The 21,637-nt window shown below is 43.2% G+C and overlaps 1 protein-coding gene and 1 pseudogene across 1 annotated transcript; both read right to left on the bottom strand.

The window, feature by feature from the left end:
- Positions 1–21,637, bottom strand: part of LOC137005162 (zinc finger protein 271-like) — a 97,044-nt pseudogene that overhangs the window by 54,917 nt on the left and 20,490 nt on the right.
- On the bottom strand, positions 157–20,627 carry LOC137007132 (stonustoxin subunit alpha-like). Its single transcript, XM_067368448.1, has 3 exons — positions 20,309–20,627; positions 1,662–1,697; positions 157–1,469 (listed from the first exon to the last, which is right to left on the bottom strand). Exons 1-3 carry the CDS (start codon positions 20,598–20,600, stop codon positions 877–879), a joined length of 921 nt encoding a protein of 306 aa, XP_067224549.1. The 5' UTR covers positions 20,601–20,627; the 3' UTR covers positions 157–876.

Here is a 21,637-nt window from a genome sequence, read left to right as displayed (position 1 = left end):
GTGTAATTTTTTTGTCATTAGTATTCATAAGTTACAGATCATTTTCTGAGAACTATCAGATTGGACTTCGTTCAGAGGGAGACAAGAGATCACGCATCATGTTAGTTTTCTTTAATTTACAAAAAGCACAACATTTTCTTTTTGCTCTGAGTGTACACAAATAAAAGAAGACATTCTATAGTTTCAACTGATATATTACTTATGTCTCTATGACAAGAAATGACGGAGTATTTTAAGTCTGTTTTGCTGCAATGTGAAAAAAATCCTGCAAAACGCGCCGGTGCTTTTTCAGACCTCAGGGAGTTAAACACAGAGCTTATTTTCTGCGATTTTCCGAAGTCTATGGGAAAAATGCATAGCCTTTCAATCGAAGGAACCCATGCGCCGCTAACTTCCGGGTTGGCCTACAAAAACACTGTGGCGACCAGGGCGGGCGAGAGCCGTGAGGGAACGGCACGAGGCCAGTGGCGCGAGAGTTAATGAGCTCCACCTGGGAGGCGCACCAGCCTTGAGTCTCTCACAGAGGAGCTCTGGGGGCATAAAAGGAGGAGCGACACCAGTGAAGGACGAGAGAGGACTAGGCCTGGATATTATTTTATGTTTTATTATGTTTGTGTGGCCGGCAGACGTCCGCGAGGGTCTCCCGGCTTTACTTTCGTTTTGTTCTTTGTTTATTTTGAATTAAAGTTATGTTGAATGTTCGCTGGTTCCCGCCTCCTTCTTCCTGTACGTACGAACTGTGTTACAAACACATCATCCATGGTACTCTATAACATCTGATTCTTCATCAGCTCAAAGCATTATGGGTAAAAACAGCCTGTTCTGATTCATCATCAGCTCAAAGCATTATGGGTAGAGTCTCTCTGTTCTGATTCATCAAATCAGTTTCACTGATGATCCAGCATGATTAATCCTAATCCCAGGATAGAGTGGTTGAGTGAATGTGGTCTGGACTGTGTGGATGAGGATCATTGTGTCTCCAAAGACGCTGTAGAAGGACAGAGTTCCTGCACTGTGATCCACATACACTCCTACTCTATAGTGTTTCACCTTCACTCCTTCTGTAAAGTGATCCTCCTCATTCGCTCGTGTTCTACTGAAGATAGGCTTTACAGGGAGATCAGTCTTTATGTTATTGTGACTTAATGAGTAACCGTAGGGAGAGCAGTCCAAACACCAGGACTGATCATTCCATCCAAACCCACACTCAAGACCCCGTCCCTTCCTGCCGATGCTCTTATATGACAATGATATAGACACATCACGTCCACTCCACTCAATCTCCCAGTAAGAGCGTCGATCACTCACACTCTCTCTACACAACACCTGAGGACGCACACCACCATCAAATCTGTCTGGATGATCAGGATACAACTGCGGTGTGCTAGTGTCAGTAATCAGTGTGTTGTTCTCAGACAGAAGGAGGAATTTATTCACTGTGTTTGGATCCGCAGTGAGCTGACGGGAATCTGATAGAGATAAAACACATCACAATCAGGAATTATCAATCTCAAACTCTTCATGTTCAGTATTTCAGCAGTGTCTCAGTACAGTTGAGCAGATATCCTGTGAAAATCATCATTATCATGATCAACTCTAAATCTCTTCTGTCGTGTTTTCTCACTCAGTGAGTTTTTCTGCTTGTTTTCTCAGTGACTTACATTGTTGGAAGCCTTTCCTGGTCCAGGAAACAATGTCTGTGGAAATCAAGAGACATGAAGAGTGTGATTATCATGTCAGGAGAAAATGATCCCAACATCCATCGCTCACACATGCAGAAATCCTCCAACACAGAAGATATTTAGAGAAATGCCTCTGCTGTTTCCTGACACAGACACTACTGAGGGTTTGATATTATTGACAAGTCACCATATTTGATTTGTTTTCTGTAGACATGAACTGATCAGAGGGAATCGATCAAATTTCACTTTGCTCCCCATACAGAGAAATCATATCGCTTCATAAGACGTGGATTAAACTTCAACCTCCTTAGTAATGTTCTTCAAAGAGACTCTGATCAATCAATAAATGTCTCCTGGTCAATCATTTGATTAGCCGACAGTTTGTTATAATTCACATGTTTAATAATTCAAACATACAGAAAAATGTTTTTTTATTTAAATAAGACAACATTCCTTGTATACATTTACAACTTGAGCGCATCTCTCTCTGTCTGTGTCAAGCATAAGAACGTCCTTCAACCATTCAGTCGCTGTAATTCATTGCAGAAAAGCATCTCTCAGAGTCTCTGTATATTCTTCATTTAGAGGTGAAAATCTTTGCAGTAAGTGTATCAAACAACACAATAACTGTGGCTAACACTTTAGAATACTGTTTCTTACTTACTGCATAACTAATAAGAAATCAATGAAGAACTTATAGGTAATTCTTCATTTACACTTTAGTCACTACTGTTAACTACTAATGAAGATGTGTTAACTAATCAGTATGAAATAGAATTTTATGATTTTGTTTGGTAACAGATAGCTAATCAATAACTAATTAATTCTGTCATAACTCCTGAAGAACTACTAGTAATCATCGACTAATTAATGTTCAAGAAAAATAACTATGAAGTAACTACTAATGAACAAAAAAATATTCATTTTCAAAATTACTTGAGTAAAATTACAATTACTTTGTACTACTTTGTCACAGTCCACTATTTATTATTATTATGGAAATTAAATATGCATTTATATGCTGCACTCCCAAAAAGACTCATTACTAGAAATTGTTTTGTCTGTGTGGTGATTAACTACTTTTGTGCGCATGTTCTATAAGAAATCAGCTTCAGAAAGGAACCCCACCCTTACCATAATTATCCAACTAACCACAGATATAAAAAAATTTATTTATTTATTTTCATGTATGTTTTATTTGATCTACAAAATCATTGCTGTGCTGTAAATCATTTTATTTTATGAATGTCAACATACAGATATGCAATGTCAGTCACCTAACTAACGAGTGTCACATCCGCCTTTGCATGATGGAAACGCCTGATCCCTTGAATAAAACACATTTTTAGTATCTTTTAAAATAAAATACTAAGTACTTAAAGGGTTCATGAAACCCCAGAACACATTTTTTGAGCTGTGAACACATATGTATAGGCTGCACATCATTGAAAACACTAAAGGTACTCATTAATTTTAATTAAAAGTTTTTGCATTTTTCAGAGCGATTTCTGTCTTCCGGTTTGAAAAGCAAAGTTGGAGCAACGTCACAAAATCAGAAGTCATTGTGTACTACCGGCAAGACGTCAAGAGTTTCTATGTTTATTCATGACTTAAAGCTCATTTAATCCAATCACTGCGCTGTAGTATGTATAAGATCATAATCATGGTATTATGCATGAGGAAGCATCACTTTTCTCGCCTCGGTCTCTTGTCATTTAGAGACATATTGTTGGTGTTTGTTTCCTCAGTGCTACAACACAATGTGTTTTCCTGCGACGCGTCCAAAGCAGAGGTTTGTGTGCATGTGGATTGTTTTGCTGTAATCTACCAGCATAAATGGAAAATATGTTTGTGTGAGATCGCATTACAGCGGCTTGCGCATCCGAACGCTGAGGTGAATGAGCCGCACTTTTGTGACATAGGATCCACGTGGCTGGTGTTGTTAAACAGCTCCACGCTGAAACCAATCATATGCGTGCACAACTTATTTAGTGATGGCTGATTTCAAAACACTGCTTCAGGAAGCTTCGGAGCATAATGAATCAGTATGTTGAATCAACTGTTCGGAGCACCAAAGTCACTTCAGCAGTTTGAAACACGATCCGAATCATGATTCGATACACTGATTCATTTATGATCCGAAGCTTCCTGAAGCAGTGTTTTGAAATTGGCCATCACTAAATAAGTGGTTATTTTGTTTTCTTGTCACTTTATAATATTAATATTGAACCACTGTACTCACATGAACTGATTTAGATGTGTTTTTAGTACCTTTATGGATCTTGAGAGAGGAAATGTCATTGCTTCCTATGTAGGCCTCACGGAGCCATCAGATTTGAAAAAAAATATCTTAATTTGTGTTCTGAAAATGAACAAAGGTCTTACGGGTGTGAAACGACATGTGAGTGAGTAATAAATGAGAGAATTTTCATTTTTGGGTGAACTAACCCTTTAAAGGTGCGTTCACACTTGTCCAAGTTTTATAAAGGCTCCAATACAGAGCGGCACAAAGCACTTATACACATCCCGTGTGCAGAATGATGCGCTTGAAGCAACACAGGGTCACAGTTTATTGAGGATGTTCTTTTAACAGTTACTGTGTGTGTGAAGAACGATTCACAGCGCTCTGTTCTCCAGTGTTGTGATCTAAGTAACAGACACTGTCTGAGATGTGTGCGCACTGTTTTTTGCAAGGCTTTAAACGCAAACAAATGATAAACCTTCGTGAAGATTCAGCACTGGCTCAGTTCCATCTACTGTCCCGAGCGTCTTTCTGAAAGGTAGTTTAAAGGTGCCCTAGAACACTTTATCACAAGATGTAATATAAGTCTAAGGTGTCCCCTGAATGTGTCTGTGAAGTTTCAGCTCAAAATTTTTAACAGCCTATTTTGGGGCATAATTAAATAATTTCTTATTTATTGGGCTTAATTTTTTGACTTTCTCTGTGTCTTGGGATTTTTCCATTGTGCACATCATGTACATACTTAGACAAAAAAGAAGTAGTAGTCCTTGGACACACTGACACTCTCACACATAACCAGAAGTTGAAGACACACACACATTTACGCACATACATTTCTTATTTGTTATTATATTTCTTGAAATGCCATACATGGTAAGGTTTGATTCTTAAGTCGTATGATTGGATGCTCAAACCATCCTGGAGATTGTTGTTTGACCTATGTCTATTTATATGACCCTTCTTCCTGAATAAACCTGAATGCTTTGTACCACACTTGATCTGTGTCTGCTTGGTCATTCTCCCGAGATCTCGCGCTGCTGCTGCCACACGTCACAGGGGTTGAGGCGCCTGTTTCTAAACTGATGATTGAGATTACAAATATTCTACCCGTTATTGAGATTTAGATTCAACATGCTTCCCCTTTAAACGCTCATGCTCCCCGCCCCCGAGCTCACAACTCTATAATACATTGCATAAACAAAGTTCACACAGCTAATATAACCCTCAAAATGGATCTTTACAAAGTGTTCGTCATGAAGCCAATCGGATCATGTAAGTATAGTATTTATTTGGATGTTTACATTTGATTCTGAATGACTTTGATAGTACTCCATGGCGAAAGCTAACATTACACACTGTTGGAGAGATTTATTACGAATGAAGTTGTGTTTATGAATTATACAGACTGCAAGTGTTTAAAAATGAAAATAACGACGACTCTTGTCTCCGTGAATACAGTAAGAAACAATGGTAACTTTAACCACATTTAACAGTACATTAACAACATGCTAACGAAACATTTAGAAAGACAATATGAGTCTCCCGGATCCATTTCAAGAGCTCGTTGACGCTTTGCGCCGAGCATTCAATCCTCAACCACTGTCACCCGCTGTTGCTTCTGCAACCACCATCTCCGCTCCTTCACCTGTAGTTCACGCCAGTCCCATGGCCAAACCAGTGCCCTACTCAGGATCGGCGGAGGATTGCAGCGGATTCCTCCTTCAATGTGCGCTGGTCCTGGAGATGCAACTGCATCTCTACCCGAACGACACAGTGAAAATACAGTTGGAACCCAGAGTGCGGTTGCATCTCGCTGCATATGAGGATTCCATCTGCCTTGAATGCTTCATCCAGCTCGCCATCCGCGTAGGCTCTCGTATGCAGTCGTGTATCGAAGAACACCAGGGCCAGCCACTCTCCAACATCCTCCTCCGTCGGTCCGAACCCGTCAGCCCTCCAGAACCAGCCAGCGAACCCATGCAAATTGATAACTCTCGACTCTCTTTTAACGTCAACAAAGGCTGACCCTGAATCTCTGTTTATATTGTGGTGCTCCTAGGCATGTCATCTCTGCATGCCCCATCCGTCCTCCTCGTCCCATGGTGAGTGCTATCATTCCCTCCATTAAGAAGATGAAACCACTCACTACTGTTGTAAACCTTACTGCTGCTGATGTATCTGTTCCAGTGGTGGTGCTCCTCGATTCAGGGTCAGCAGGAAACTTCATCTCCGGCTCCCTCTGTCGACAACTCAAGCTCAAAACCTTGCCCTCTCCGACCATCTACCAAATCCACTCCATCACGGGCAAACCATTGAGCCGTAAGAAGGCCAGCCGATGTGTGGGTCCCTTTCAGCTCCGTGTGGGAATTCTACACGTGGAAGATATCCATCTGCTGGTTCTGGAGGATTCCACCACTGACGTGGTTCTAGGGCGCTCGTTCAGTGGACATGCCATCCTGTTACGCCCCCTTCAGCGACGTCTTCTGCCTGCAACGAGCCTCCAAGCTGCCTCCACACTGGCCATGGGACTGTGCCATCAATCTGTTACCGGGTGAGCCAGTGCCTAGGGGAAGAATCTACCCCCTGTCTGTACCGGAGGAGCAGGCCATGGAGGAATACATCGAAGAGGCCCTTAACCAAGGATACATCCGCCCGTCTACTTCCCCTGCTGCTTTGAGTTTCTTCTTTGTGGCGAAAAAGGACGGAGGCTTGCGGCCCTTTATTGATTACGTTCACTGAACAAGATAACCGTGAAGTCCCGGTATCCCCTTCCCCTCGTCCCAGCGGCTCTGGAACATCTCCGTGGTGCCACTGTGTTCACCAAGCTGGACCTCCGCAGCGCGTATAACCTCATCCGGATACGCGAGGAGGACGAGTGGAAGACCGCCTTTGTCACGCCTACCGGCCATTACAAATAACTGGTAATGCCATATGGCCTGGTCAACGCCCTCCGTATTCCAGGATATCATCCACGAGGTGCTCTGGGAGTTCCTCCACAAGTTTGTACTGGTGTACATTGATGACATCCTCATATACTCCCGGAGCATGGCCAAACATCGTCACCACATTGCGGAGGTCCTCCAACGCATACAGCAATTCCATCTCTTCCTCAAGGCAGAAAAGTGCTCCTTCCATCAGCCCTCTGTCCATTTCCTGGGATATATAATTGATCACAGTGGCATCCGGATGGACGAGGGGAAGGTGGAAGCTATCAATTCATGGCCCACACCATCCACCATCAAAGAACTCCAGCGCATCCTTGGCTTCACTAATTTCTACTGCCGCTTCATCAAAAACTACAGTTCCATAGTCCATCCACTCACCAATCTACTCCGCAACCAGCCCAAGTCCCTGTCCTGGTCCCAGGAAGCCACCAACGCCTTTGAAACCCTCAAGAGTGCCTTCACCACTGCTACCCTCCTCGTCCACCCCGATCTAGACCTGCCATTCGTCGTAGAGGTGGACGCCTCCACCACAGGGGTGGGAGCAGTGTTATCTCACTAGCAGGGGACGCCAAGTAGACTCCATCCATGCGCCTTCTTTTCCCGCAAGCTCAACCTGGCGGAGGTCAACTACGACATCGGTGACCGCGAGCTCCTGGCCGCCAAGCTTGCCCTGGAGGAATGGAGGCATTGGTTGGAGGGTGCCAAACACCCCTTCCAAGTGTTAACTGATCATAAGAACTTGGAATACCTAAAAGCTTCAAAGAGACTTAATCCCCGTCAAGCACACTGGGCCATGTTTTTCTCCAGATTTGACTTCTCCATCTCCTTCATGAGCCCCATCCAATGGTCAGAAGAGACCTTACCCTCCTCCAATGCCTCCTCCAACGCTCCACCGGGTTGCCCCCAAGGCTTGCAGTACATCACTCGGACACAACGCACTCAATTCATTCACTCTGCACACACATCACTTGGCACTGGCCACCCGGGGATCAATGAGACCCTCTCGCTGCTTAAGGAGCGCTTCTGGTGGCCCAACATGGCCAACGACGTCAAAAGGTACGTGCAGGGCTGCAGAGAGTGCGCCATCTCTAAGAGCCCTCACCATCTTCCAGCCAGCAAGCTCAATCCTCAATCCTCGTTCCTGAGCGACCCTGGTCACACCTGGGAGTGGACTTCATTACGGATCTCCCAGCGTCTGATGGCCATACATGCATCCTGGTGGTAGTAGACGTCATCTGATTCCCCTGAGAGGTCTATCTACTGCCATGGTAACTGCAGAACTCATGTTTAACCATTCCGATACTATGGCATCCCCGAAGACATTGTCTCAGACAGAGGACCCCAATTCATCTCTCGTGTATGGAAGGCTTTCCTATCCCTCCTGGGTGTGACCGTCAGTCTTTCCTCCGGATACCACCCTCAGTCGAACGGGCAGACAGAAAGGAAGATCCAAGAGATCGGTCGCTTCCTGCGTACCTTCTGCCATTGCCACCAGGACTCCTGGAACCAGTACCTGGGTTGGGCCAAGTACGCACAGAACTCTCTACGTCAACCATCTACTGGACTCACCCCTTTCCAGTGCGTACTCGGTTACCAACCCCCACTGTTACCCTGGGACGGGGAACCCTCCAACCTTCCAGCGGTCGACTACTGATTCCAGGAGAGCAAGAGGGTTTGGGACTCAGCCCACCACCAACTGCAGCGAGCCCTGCGCAGATGCAGAATGACAGCCGACCTTCGTCGCTCCAACGCTCCCTCCTATCAACCGGGACAGAAGGTCTGGCTGTCAACCCGGGACATCAGACTGCATCTGCCCTGCAAGAAGCTGAGTCCCAGATTCATTGGCCCATTCACCATCACCAGACAGATCAAACCAGTCATGTACCAGCTTCAACTCCCTCCACAATACAGAATTCACCCTACATTTCATGTTTCACTCATCAAGCCTCACCACCCTTCTGTTTCTCCTTCCACAGAATCTGACGTGGCAGCTGCCGAGCCCCCCCTTCCACTCATCCTGGACGACGGTGCAGCCTACGAGGTTCGTGAGATACTGGACTCCCGGCGCCGTGGTGGTCTACAGGAATACCTGGTGGACTGGGAAGGCTACGGTCCCGAGGAGCACTCTTAGTTTCCTAGAAATGACATCCTCGATCCCAATCTTCTTCAAGATTTCCACGCCAACCATCCCGACAGACCTGCCTCACGCGGAAGAGGACAACCACCACGACGCCGGGGTCCTCGGCCCTCAGGAGCGGGCCGTGGGAGGGGGTACTGTCACAGACACGTCAGGTTCCACCATTCACCACTACCAGTGCACTCAATCCCCAGAGTACTAATCACCGCCACCTGCACATCATCACCACTGCAATCACCAGAACTACTAAAGACCCACACTCACACACACTCACTGTCCGGTCTCGTTTGCACTTCACTTACCTGAATGCTTACCTCAAGGACTGCAGCTCTCTACTTACCTGTCTCCAGCGTATCCTGTGTTCCTCGTGTGCAATCCCATCTGTGTGTGAGTGTCCCTATCTCCAGTCTCCAGTGTCAGCTCCATACTTCATTCCTGCGGTCATCAAAAGGACAGTATTACCTCTCTGCTTATCTGACAACATCAGTCTTCACTATCAGCTCACCTGCACTGCCAATAACTCTGCTGATATCAATAAACCTCACTGTTTACTTTTACATCTGCCTCCGTGCCTTCTGTGTTGTAACAACGTCTCAGGTTACGTATGTACATAGTTTCCTGAAAAACCAGGAAACGAGACTCTCCGTTGAATACTCAATGGGGAACGTCACACGTGATCCGATGTCTGAAAGCCAACTATCCAACAACTCCAATCCCTATTGGCCGGCAACAGCCTATGACGTAATATGGTGTGACCCGGAAGTATAAAGGAGCGCCTAGAGAAACAGTCAGTATCTATCTTCTTGAGGGACTGTTCTGCAGGCAGGAAACCCGAAGCATGGCAAGGAAGCACAGAGTCTCATTCCCTGGTTCTCAGAGAACTATGGTTACATACATAACCTTTCGAAAGGGAACTCGCTCTGCATTGAATACGCAATGGGAAATATACCCACGCCCCCATGCTTGAGGAGAGTGCATGCCAAATAATATGACTGACAAAACGTCAAGCAGTTTTGAAGGAAACGCTTAGCAACTCCCCCTTGGGTCACAGCAGGCTGTCAGTGAAAGCATTCCCTTTGGCCAACAGCCCAAGCTGAGCCTCAAGAAGGCCTTCCACAGAAGGCCTACCAAGGCCGCTAAAGGCATCTGGAACCAACCTTTCTGAAGAGAAAGTGGTCCATTTAAGGGAATGTGGCCCCGGCCACATCACTAGAGGGGAACGAAGTCACCCCCAATGCCACCAGGAAGGCCAACCTGGTCTGTCATAGGACAAACTTAGTCTTGGCCAACCCTGTCTGAGTACAGAATCTCCATAACGCATTCTTGATAGAAGAGAGCAGGTAAGAGTGATTGTAGAAAGGCAGAAGCAACTCAGACCCACGCGTAGAGACGGGCATCCTGGAGAGCAGAACTCAGCTGAGTGCTATGAACCCTCATATTAAGAGGAGTATAATCCACTCATCCTAGGAGAAGGTGCGCTAAACACCTGTTCATACAGGGAAGCACAAACCAGCCTAGGACTGAACCTCAGGAGGCCATTAAGGCCTACCACCATGATCAGCTTAAGGAACTAAGCACTATTACAAATATAACCCTAATAGTGAAGTGCAAAGCTCACCTACCTGACACAATCCAACGAGCAGTGTACTCAGTAAAAGCAACTTTTTACTCTTTAAAGCAAGAGGAGTACAGCGCACGCCAACATATATTAAGGAAGGCCTGGAAGGGCCTATAACCTCAACAGACATGTGGCATCAGCTCGTGGCAGTGTTTAGGAACCAAGAACAATAAACAACCGGACCAAAGGAGGTTGGATTTATCACTTCGGCCTCTGACTGACCAGAAGTGTATACAGATAATTCTCAAAGAGAAATATACACAAACATACACCAGTGTGTTCAAAACAGCAGCCCATAGGGCCTAGCAACCTCTAAGACACACGGCATAAGACTAGTGGCCGTTTCTAGGAGTACAATAGATCCACCCTAGGTGCGAGGTGGCTCTTAGCTCAACTAGAGTAGAAATCAGACTCAGGGAGGCAGATGTAGATTAAACCAAACTTCAGTAAGGTTTCACTACCATAATCATCCTGAGGGGCCAGCCACTCAAAATACTAGGTAAAAGCACCCTGTTACTCTAATACATAACTAAATTCCACATGTTACACTGGAGGCCGAGGTAGGCCTACCTTAGTAAACACTTGGCATCAGCAAGTGGCTACCATAACCATACCACCCAAGAGGCCATGTATTAGAAATTTCCAAAGAGGGAATACATGAAACGCTGCCAAACATTGTGAACAGGCCTGTTTAGGGCCTATCCGTCTGCGATGGGGCGTGGCCGATGGTGGCATGGTTTCCCAGGCATCCTGCCAACAAGTCGACTGAAAAAGGAGGCCTTGAGGGGCCTACCATTCCAGCAACAAGTGGCGTTCAGCCTGTTTGCAAATTTAAAAACACCAACCGTGCCAACATGTGGACTAAAAAGGAGGCCTGAAGGGGCCTGCCGATTCAATGACACATGGCTCCTGCTCGTGAATTTAAAAGGGGGCCAAGCTACAGGGAATCAGCTCTAACCCAACCTAACTATGGGAAGCTAACTGCAACCTGCGCTAGGCTACACATTCCAACAGGCAATGTACCCTAAACATGTGACTAAAGGGAACCAAACAAAGCCAACATGGTCTAAGGGAGGCTATAAGGCCTACCACTCAAACAGACATGTGGCAGGGCCTGTGGCAGTGTAAATATTTGAGCAAACTATGATCAGTTAAACAGCATTGTAGAAAACAACTGCTAACTAGAAGGAGGCTAAATATCATAAATCCTACAATCCAAGTTATATGCAAAATAGCTGTTAACAAGATCACCAAGGAGGGAGCTAAATAGATACCAACTTTCTTCAAAAAGTGGTTCTAACTACCCTGAGTATGCAATTCAACAGGTGATGCACTCAGTGACACAAATAAACCTCTTAACTGGGGAATATATAGTCACCATCCTCTCAAATAGTGGCCGCTTTACAGCAAAAAGGGCCTACTATTATGAGAACAGGTGCTAACCTGTGGCAGCATAAGTAAAATCACATACAAATGTCGGGCAAAAGTCTAGAACTCAAAGTAACAAAAAACGTTGATATACATGCTGTTTAAAAGGAAAAACACTCTCTCAGACAGATTCTCAAATCTGTTCTAAGCCCTAGAGGACGAAAGCTAAAAAACTAGCATCATCAACTCAAACTTGATAAATACAGACATCACACCTAACCAAGCTCTAGACTGGCTGCTAAGCTACGGGCCTTCTTACAGGGCCACAAGCCTAGTGAAGCCTGGGCTTCACCTCCAAATCTCATGGATAAGAGAAAGAAAGTGAAGCTCACAAGCAAACCATGTCAGGTGGCTAATTAAGGCCGACCTAAACATACATTTTAACTAAAGTGACGAGTGCTAACTCAAACTACTCTAGTAAACAGCAGATGAGAAGCTACTCTAAACAACAGGTGGCTAAGAGGCGGCCATTTTGTGGCCTGCACAATATATATTCTAGCCATCCTATCAACTTCAGTTTGCCCAAAAGTGCGCTCTGACAACGGAAGTGATGTCTGGCATAAGCGTGAGACATCACTGCCGTTGTCAGAGCGTGATCAGACCTCACTAACCGAGTGCTGAACGCAGTTGGACATAGTGGTGTATTAGAGGTAAGAAATTATATAAATACTGTTTAGTTTCTCGCACAAACTGATCGTTTCGTGTCTTAGGACATCAATGTGTGGTCACGAGCCGCAGCATCGGTGCCTAAATGAATCAGTGTATCGAATCATGATTCGGATCGTGTGTCAAACAGCCAAACTGCTGAAATCACGTGACTTTGGCACTCCGAACAGCTGATTTGACACACTGATTCATTTATGCTCCAATACTTCATAAAGCAGTGTTTTGAAATCAGCCATCACTAAATAAGTTGTTATTATATAGGTTGTTATATATAGTGTTGGAAAAAATTTGGGATGAGATGAAATTTTCTTTTGGTCATTTGTTTTTTGATTTAATATTGAAATCAGAAAATGTAAAAAAATGTATCAGTTATGACTGTAACCTTTGTTCCCTGAAGAGGGAATGAGAAATTGCATAGAAAATGACGCTGTGGAAACCCTCTGCGTGATTGCGTCATGAAGAAACGAAACTGGTGCCGCGTTCGTTCCGTAAGTTTTGAAGAGCGTTTTGAAGAATGCAGAAACCGGAAGTACATTCAAGGCGATATTTTGTGTGTTTTCATCAAAAACCTTAATTTCTTTTCGACTGAAGAAAGAAAGACATGAACATCTTGGATGACATGGGGGTGAGTAAATTATCAGGAAAAGTTTATTTAAAAGTGGACTAATCTAGTCTGGGTGCCAGCCCGAACCCCGCCCACAACATTTTTTGGACGGGAAGTTCGGTCTGGACTCGATCCATTGTGGAGTAATTATGCTCGGCTCCCAGAAGGCCGAGCCAATCAAATTGCCAGGGCGGGCTTTAATCGATGATGGACAGGCTATCTGCGGTTACGTAACCACCCACGTCATCAAAGAGCGCTTGGGTTGAATTGGTTTTCACCAACGATGACTGCAGCTGGAGAAGTAAGATGTTTAGATTCCGCTATCACGTCTGTAATAAAAGAAATCGACATTAATTTTAAAAGACGAACAAAGAACCGCAATCAAGGCATTTGTCGATGGGAAAGATGTGTTCGCCGTCCTTCCAACCGGATTCGGCAAAAGTTTAAGTACAAGAGTACAAATTCAACATACATACTTACTGCGTTGCTCTGATTGGTTGTAGGTCTATCCAATTGAGTGCAGAGTTGTTGTTTTTTTTACTGGTTCGGTTAAGACACGCCCCATAATTCAAGTGCAATGGAGCAGTATCAGACTCACATTCTGCCTAGAATATGAGTATGATGAAGTCAGGCTAGGACTAATCCTTTAAGAATTTAACTTTATAGATATCATACATATTTAACCCTCTACCGCATAGTGTTGCCATATGGCAACATAATCTTTATGTTCATTTCCTTGCCACTGTCTCTTTAAGAGTACATTCTCTACGACCCCCCTTGTCACATTCACAAAAAAATTTTTTTTAACATCATCTCATGTAAGTTATGATGACATATTCACCACTCCAATTTTTTAAAATTAAATTAGTTTTTGGTAAATCGATAAAATGTCTGTGTTGCCATATGGCAACACTGCGCAATAATGGAATGCCATTATTATAATAGATTAGCTAGCTAGCAAAGGTCAGCTGCAGTCTGTTAAGCTATAACAATAAAAAACATTAATGCTAGTGATATAATGTTGACTAGTCGTATGTTAAGGACTGCCATGGCATTTGTACTATGGATTAAATCAAAGACCTGCCTGCCCACTGCCACCACAGCCAGTACTACTGGACCAGACCAACCACTGGCCTACCATGATGTCTCAAAAAAACAGGTGCAAGTGGTTTTAAGTGTATTGTTAGGGTAAAGTGCACCAAATGTGATGTGTACATGTGTCTCACCTCTGAAAAAAAAAACTGCTTTTTAAAGTTTCGTACAGAAAAAGGTGAAGTTTCAAGGATTTTGGGGGTTCATGTTCATAACCTTCCTCTCATAAGATTGCGTAATGTTGAATTTTCATGAACTGCAATGTTTTTGGTTTTATGTCAATGTTTTATGCTAAATGATGAACAGTATTAGATTTGTTTTTAACTGTCTACATTTGCAATTTAAATAATATTCATGAAAAATGTAATGAAATTCAAAGAATATAAAGCAATATTCAGCAAAAGAGAATAAAATAAATAAAAGCACAAGATGTTGGAAAATATGTAAAAGGTGTTGTTGGTAACAACTTTACAATAACAGTGCATGAATAAAGTATTAGTTAAGATATGAACTAATCATGAACTAATGAAGAGTGATCCTTAACAGGAGTCATAAGGATTCATGCATGAATATTAACTAAGCATTAATATATGTTTGATAATTAATGCATTAATTAACATTTAGGGTAAACTAAATCAAACAGTCTCTTTAAGAAGGAATAAGAAATACTTGGACTTTGAAATAAATTTAAACAATTTATTATTGGCAGAACTTAAACTACTGACATCAGCAGCTTCATTATAAACATTACTGAAAGGCACAGGATTAGTTTGCCATTATTTTCACTGATCCACCTTATCAAACATATAAAATACTAAATACACTAATAATTTATCTTAAAAGGTCTTTATATGTTTTGTGACATTCTTTCCTATCAAACTAAACTACTGTGACTTACAACAGTTCCTGAGGAATCGGTTCACAAAAAAATAACCGAACAGGAAACATGAACTAAGATCAGGGAGCATTTGCTGGGATCAGATTCAGAAGTTCACTCTCCATCCAGACGCAGGCCGTGATCATACTGTACCTCCATTCTCTGACTTTATGAAAAGTCACACAACATCACTTAACTGGGCTGAATACTTATATAGTTGTGTTAGTACAAGTGCATTTGATAGTAAGTTAATGATAATCATGAGCTGAATTTGGTAAGTAGTTAACAGTGAATTAATTATGATTGTGCCCCCTCAAGTAAAGTCATGACATAAGTATACATTAACAAACCATTAGTTGATGTTAGTATATGGTTAGTTAAAGGGATAGTTCACCCAAAAATGAAAGTGGTGTTTTAGAGGTAAAAAATGATATAAATACTGTTCGGTTTCTCGCACAAACCGATTGTTTCATGTCTTAGGACATCAATGTGTCGTCACTGTCACAGATCCCTTGTTCCCCTGGACTCCATTTCCCATGATCCTCCTGTTCTCCACACCTGCACTCACTTCCCTCGTCAGTTCCTCATCATCACGGATCACCTGCACCTGGACTCTATTATCTGCACTCCCTTTATATTGCACTCACTCCCTTCACTCCTCGTCCGTCTTAATGTTATGTTTATGTTGTATGTTTGGTTCTCCTTGCCTTTTGGATTAAAGTATTGTGTAGTGTGGAAATCCGTACCTGCCTCATCTCTTCAAACCAGTACAACCGTAACAGAAAGACGGACCTATATATGCTGGATTTCCACAGAATAATGGAGACTTCCACCGGCTCCCTGGCTCCTGCTCCTCCTACGCCTCTCTCTCATCTGTCAGCCGGCGATCGCCTCATCGGGCTTCTTCAGGTTGGTCGTTCACTGGAGAGGTATGTGGAGGAGTTCGTTGAGCTGGCTTATCTGTCTGACTGGTCCGAAGCTAATTTAATCGCCCTGTTTTTGGACGGTCTGGATGACAACACTCTCCGTCTCCATGAACCTGATTATCGTCTCTCCTTAAGCGAAACTATCAATTTTATTTTGTTTTTGAATAATTCCCAATTCTATGTGGATGAGTGTTGGTCTTCAGTCCGTCCAGAAACACGGTCAGCCGGGCCAGTTAGTCAGTCTCCGTATTCCTCCGCTTACCCCTCCAGTGAACGTCCTTCCTGTCCCACACGGAACCCACACTCCTCAACTGGGTCCCGAAAGCGGAGGAGGAGGAAACAGTCCACTCCAGTGTCTCCAGAGCCCGCTCCAGTCTCTCCAGAGCCCGTTCCAGTCCCCACAGAGCCAGCTCCAGTGCCTGTGGGGATCTTAATTGTATTTGAGGGAATGAACTGGCCCTCAGCTCCAGCCGCCGCCTACGAGCCCTCAGCTCCAGCCGCCGCCGCCGAGCCCTCAGCTCCAGCCGCCGCCGCCGAGCCCTCAGCTCCAGCCGCCGCCGCCGAGCCTGCCGCTCCAGCCGCCGCCGCCGAGCCTGCCGCTCCAGCCGCCGCCGCCGAGCCAAGTTCTCCAGTCTCCGCCGCCGAGCCAAGTTCTCCAGTCTCCGCCGCCGAGCCAAGTTCTCCAGTCTCCGCCGCCGAGCCAAGTTCTCCAGTCTCCGCCGCCGAGCCAGCTCCATGCTCCTCCACCCACACATTGACTTTATTCCTTGGACTCCTCTATATGATCCTTAACCTCTCCAAGTATTTTTTGGGGGGGGCCAAGTACCCGTGGGTGGGGGACATGTGGGCGCCACACATGTGGGTGGGCCTCTGACGTGGCCTGCCAAGGCTCCTGACCCGCCGTGGCCTGCCAAGGCTCCTGACCCGCCGTGGCCTGCCAAGGCTCCTGACCCGCCGTGGCCTGCCAAGGCTCCTGACCCGCCGTGGCCTGCCAAGGCTCCTGACCCGCCATGGCTCATGGATCCGCCCTGGAGACCTCCACTCCAGTCCACTCATCCCCCGGCACCTGCATGAGGTCTCCAGGGCGCCCGCCCCCCCCTCCCGGTTATTCTATTTACGGCGCGAGGACGCGCCTACCGGGAGGGGGAGGTACTGTCACCGATCCCTTGTTCCCCTGGACTCCATTTCCCATGATCCTCCTGTTCTCCACACCTGCACTCACTTCCCTCGTCAGTTCCTCATCATCACGGATCACCTGCACCTGGACTCTATTATCTGCACTCCCTTTATATTGCACTCACTCCCTTCACTCCTCGTCCGTCTTAATGTTATGTTTATGTTGTATGTTTGGTTCTCCTTGCCTTTTGGATTAAAGTATTGTGTAGTGTGGAAATCCGTACCTGCCTCATCTTCAAACCAGTACAACCGTAACAGTCACGAGCCGCAGGGTTTAATTTGGATTTGTCTGTGCGTGTTTATTTGACTCTTATAGATTGTGTCCCCATCCACTCGCATTATTTGACTGACAGACATCAACGGTTGGAGTTAAAAATCATCATTTGTGATCTACTTAAGAAACAAAGTCACCTGCATCTTGGATGCCTTGGGGGTAAGCAGATAAACATCACATTTTCATTTTTGGGTGAACTATCCCTTTAATAATGAGTTAATTATGATTGTGCCCCCTCAAGTAAAGTCATGACACGATGCACTTACAAATCATTAACTAATATATGAATAAACACTAAGAGTGCCATCCTTATTCCTTTACACCCCGGTACAAAAAAATCAGTTTTACCAAAGCAGTCAACATTTATATATACTGTGGCGATGACACTGTTTATTCTTTGTTATAAATGTGTTTTACTTAATTCACCTGCTGTTGGGAGGTGTTCAGGGGAAAAAAGTGTTAGGCGGGAGGGGCTAACACAGCGCGCGGGGGAAAAAAAGAGAGGAATGGCGTGGAAAGTTGGTCAAGTGGGAAAAACGTTAGTCAAGCTTTTTCTGCGTTTTATTATTTTTGGGGAAGTAAGACACCTCCTGATACCCGCGTTTTAGTTTGTAAACGTTCAGGAAATAAACCATAGCCCGTTGGATGCTTTTAAACTGGAATCTCTCCTGTCTGTTTCTTCTGGGACAGTGCAAAACGTCACAATACTTTAGTTCTGGGAATAAACTATGATTATTTAGCTATGAATAAATGTAAATGAACTATAAAAATCAGAAAACAGTTTAGATCAAATTAAATTTATCAGTGATAGTTAGTCTATTTCTGTCACGAATGCGGCTCCCGTGGCTCTTCATCCCGGTCGCCGGAGGGAGCCGTCACTGGAATATTGACTTGTTGCTATCTGGACTACATTTCCCATGGGCCCTTATTCCTGGGACTGATTGCGCACACACCTGCACCACGTCACACTCACTCCATAAAACACTCACACACGCATCCATGCACCGCGAAGTCTTGTTTTGCCTTGGTGATCATTTCTGAGCGTTTTCTTGTGGACTGTTACCCTGTTATCGATTGGACTGCCTTACCTCTGTGAACCTTTGCTGCCGACCCCGATCTCTGCCTGTTTCCTGGACTCTGTTTGTTTGCCGCCTGCCACGATCCCTGCCTGTTGTAAGACCTTGTTTCATTGCCGCCTGTCTCGACCCAAGCCTGTCCCTGTTTACGTTACTGTCTTGTCCCTGTTTGCATTGTGCTGTCTTGTCTTAAAAAAGACGCTGCAAATGGATCCTCACGTTGTTGACCCATCATTACAATTTCCCACATTTGATTAGACAGATCTATGTAATTAATGGCTAAACAATCATGTGTCATTCCAATTATTTGTCACAAAGCTGCAGATGGCAGATTATGATATTACAGTGTAAATTATCACAGTATTAAATCACGTTTAACTCAAATTCAGAGTACTTCTTGTTTACTCTTATGGAGGCTGATTTATTTAGTTTACCCCTAAATGTTAATGAATGCATTAATTATCAAACATGTATTAACACGTAGTTAAGGCTTCTATTTTCATGCATGAATCCCTATGACTCCTGTCGTAGTTAAGGATCACTCTTCATTAGTTCATATCTTAACTAATCATGAGTTCATGTTGAGGTAACCATTAATTCAGGTATTAGTTCATGATTATTCATGTACTGTTATTGTAAAGTGTTACCGTGTTGTTTATATTTACTGCTAAATTTTATAATAGCACTAATTGATTCAATACAAACAACCTTTCTGAGGAAAATATTAACTATATACACTTACACTTATTCTAATTTACTTCCACTATTGTACGTTGTTGTCATATTGCAACATATTATAAAGTACCTTAAAATAATATTTTTTCCAAATTTTTTTTTAGTTAAGCCATTCTAAGAAAAGAAAAAGCATCAAATATTTTTCTATAGATTTATAATAATGTGTATATAATGTGTGAGGGTTAATATGATTAGGAAATAAATTCTATATAAAGATAAAAGAAGAATACCCCTGAAAATCATTTGTTTCATAAGAGAAAGTTAATTTCTGACACTGATGGCAGTAAATATGAAAACCCTTCATCTCTGGTTTATTGTACAAAGTCTTATTTCAGAGTTCCATTCAATTCAAACAAGTTCACCTTAAAATCATTAGCCTCAAATTCAGATTTCACTAAAGTCATATACTGAAACAACCATTCTTTGAGATAATGGCATTATTATATCCAACTGTTGTATGAATAAAAATCATAATAGAACTATAACAGATGTGCTGTGAACAATAACTAATACATACAATGTTATTTCTTTTCACTGTATCTCTGTGCTGTCCAGCGAGTCGCGCAGCATTGCCACACAGATTTTGAAAGCTGGTCAGCAATAAAAAAACAGGCAGTGAGCCAAAGCTGTTGGCTATTAGGTAGTTGTGAGTGCAGGTGTGAAGTGAATTATTACATCTGAGATAAACTAGTATAAGGATAATATTTCTGAGATAAACACACATAAGTCATTCCCTGAACGAAAAATGAAAAATCTAGTTGAATTTCTTGTTTTTTCATGTTTTTGAAAAAAGAAGAAAAAACTGCTTTCAGTCACTACTGTCGTCTCACCTTGTTTTTCCTTTTTGATTTCTTCAATCTGAGCTTCACTCTTAGCCAGTCTGATTTCCAGATCTTGTTTGATTTCCTCAATCTGAGCTTGTTTTTCCTTTTTGATTTCCTCAATCTGATCTTCACGCTTAGCCAGTCTGATTTCCAGATCTTTTAGTTCCTTAAGTACATCTGTGCATGTTTTCAAAGGACAAGGCAATCCTGAAACGGCTGATTCTGATGCAAATATGACATTGGGAGCGAATACAAGACATTTGTACAGAAGCAGAAGAACTGCTACTCTGAACTTCATTCTTAATGCTTTAGCTAAAGCGTGTTGGAGATGTGTGTGCTGTATCTGTATGTTCAGAGTGTTACAAATCAAATGCTTTTATACCATAATCTTCAGGAATGCTCACATGATTAACAATTTAGCCAATGACAGACAAAATAGCCCATAGCATACTGTTCCTCAAAAAATATTGTTGTGGTGGCTTAATGTTTTACAAATGTATGCAATGTTGACAGATGAAAGTTGAGTTTTCTTTGGCTGCTTTAATCTTACAAAACAGTGAACTTTGATCTTAATAACAGTACAAACTATCCAGCACTAGACATGCATTCCTCTATGTTTGCAACATGTTTTTTTCTGCATTGACTGTAGTTTGGATTCTGAGAGCCGCACAGTGATGAAACGCGGCTGTTTGAGATCCTGCTGTGCTTATCCCATTAATTCATGTGTTATATCATACAAGGTATAAATAATTTAAATAAACATATCAAATACTAGAACATGTATATAATGTAGTATTTTAGTTGATTTACTCTTGCCAAGCTCTGATTTCTGAGACACACACAGAGAGGAAATAGCAGTGCAGCTATTTTTAATTCTATTAATTTGTGCTCAATTCATTCAAAGAGTTTACGCTCATTCATTATTGCAGTGACCCTACAGGTTTGGGTATAATACTGTGCTTTCCCCTGGCTCTCCTGAAATCCAGCAAACTCGAGGAGTGACAGTGTCAGTGTTTTTGACCTCATCAGGTTTATTTTAGGTTTCAGACATTTAAATACACATTTGAATTAAGTAGGCTACTGCATACAAAAAGGCATTTATAGTTTATAGTTCTAAAATCAAATTCCATTCTCTGATGTCTACAGAAGCTGCAACAATAATCCTTTTAATTATAGAATTTGATGAAGTGTTTTATGCATATCAGATACACATTGTTTATGAAACAATAAAGTTTATGTATTTCGGGGAAGATTTTGTAAATCTGACAGCTCTGAATTGCCGTGCAAACTCATTGCGTGACAAAACACATTCTTTCACATATTTTACAATCAGAA

Source organism: Chanodichthys erythropterus, chromosome 3, assembly GCF_024489055.1.
Source record: "Chanodichthys erythropterus isolate Z2021 chromosome 3, ASM2448905v1, whole genome shotgun sequence".
Lineage (NCBI taxonomy): Eukaryota > Metazoa > Chordata > Actinopteri > Cypriniformes > Xenocyprididae > Chanodichthys > Chanodichthys erythropterus.
Note: the sequence above shows the minus strand (reverse complement) of the source record. Positions and strands in the feature narration are given on the sequence as shown.

Excerpts from the sequence above, each read along its gene's own strand:
- LOC137007132 (XM_067368448.1), bottom strand. The coding sequence starts at position 20,600 with ATGAAGTTCAGAGTAGCAGTTCTTCTGCTTCTGTACAAATGTCTTGTA. Across the intron at positions 1,698-20,308 it reads AATCAAAAAGGAAAAACAAG|ACATTGTTTCCTGGACCAGG; the intron begins GTGAGACGACAG and ends TGATTTCCACAG. Across the intron at positions 1,470-1,661 it reads CAGGAAAGGCTTCCAACAAT|ATTCCCGTCAGCTCACTGCG; the intron begins GTAAGTCACTGA and ends TATCTCTATCAG.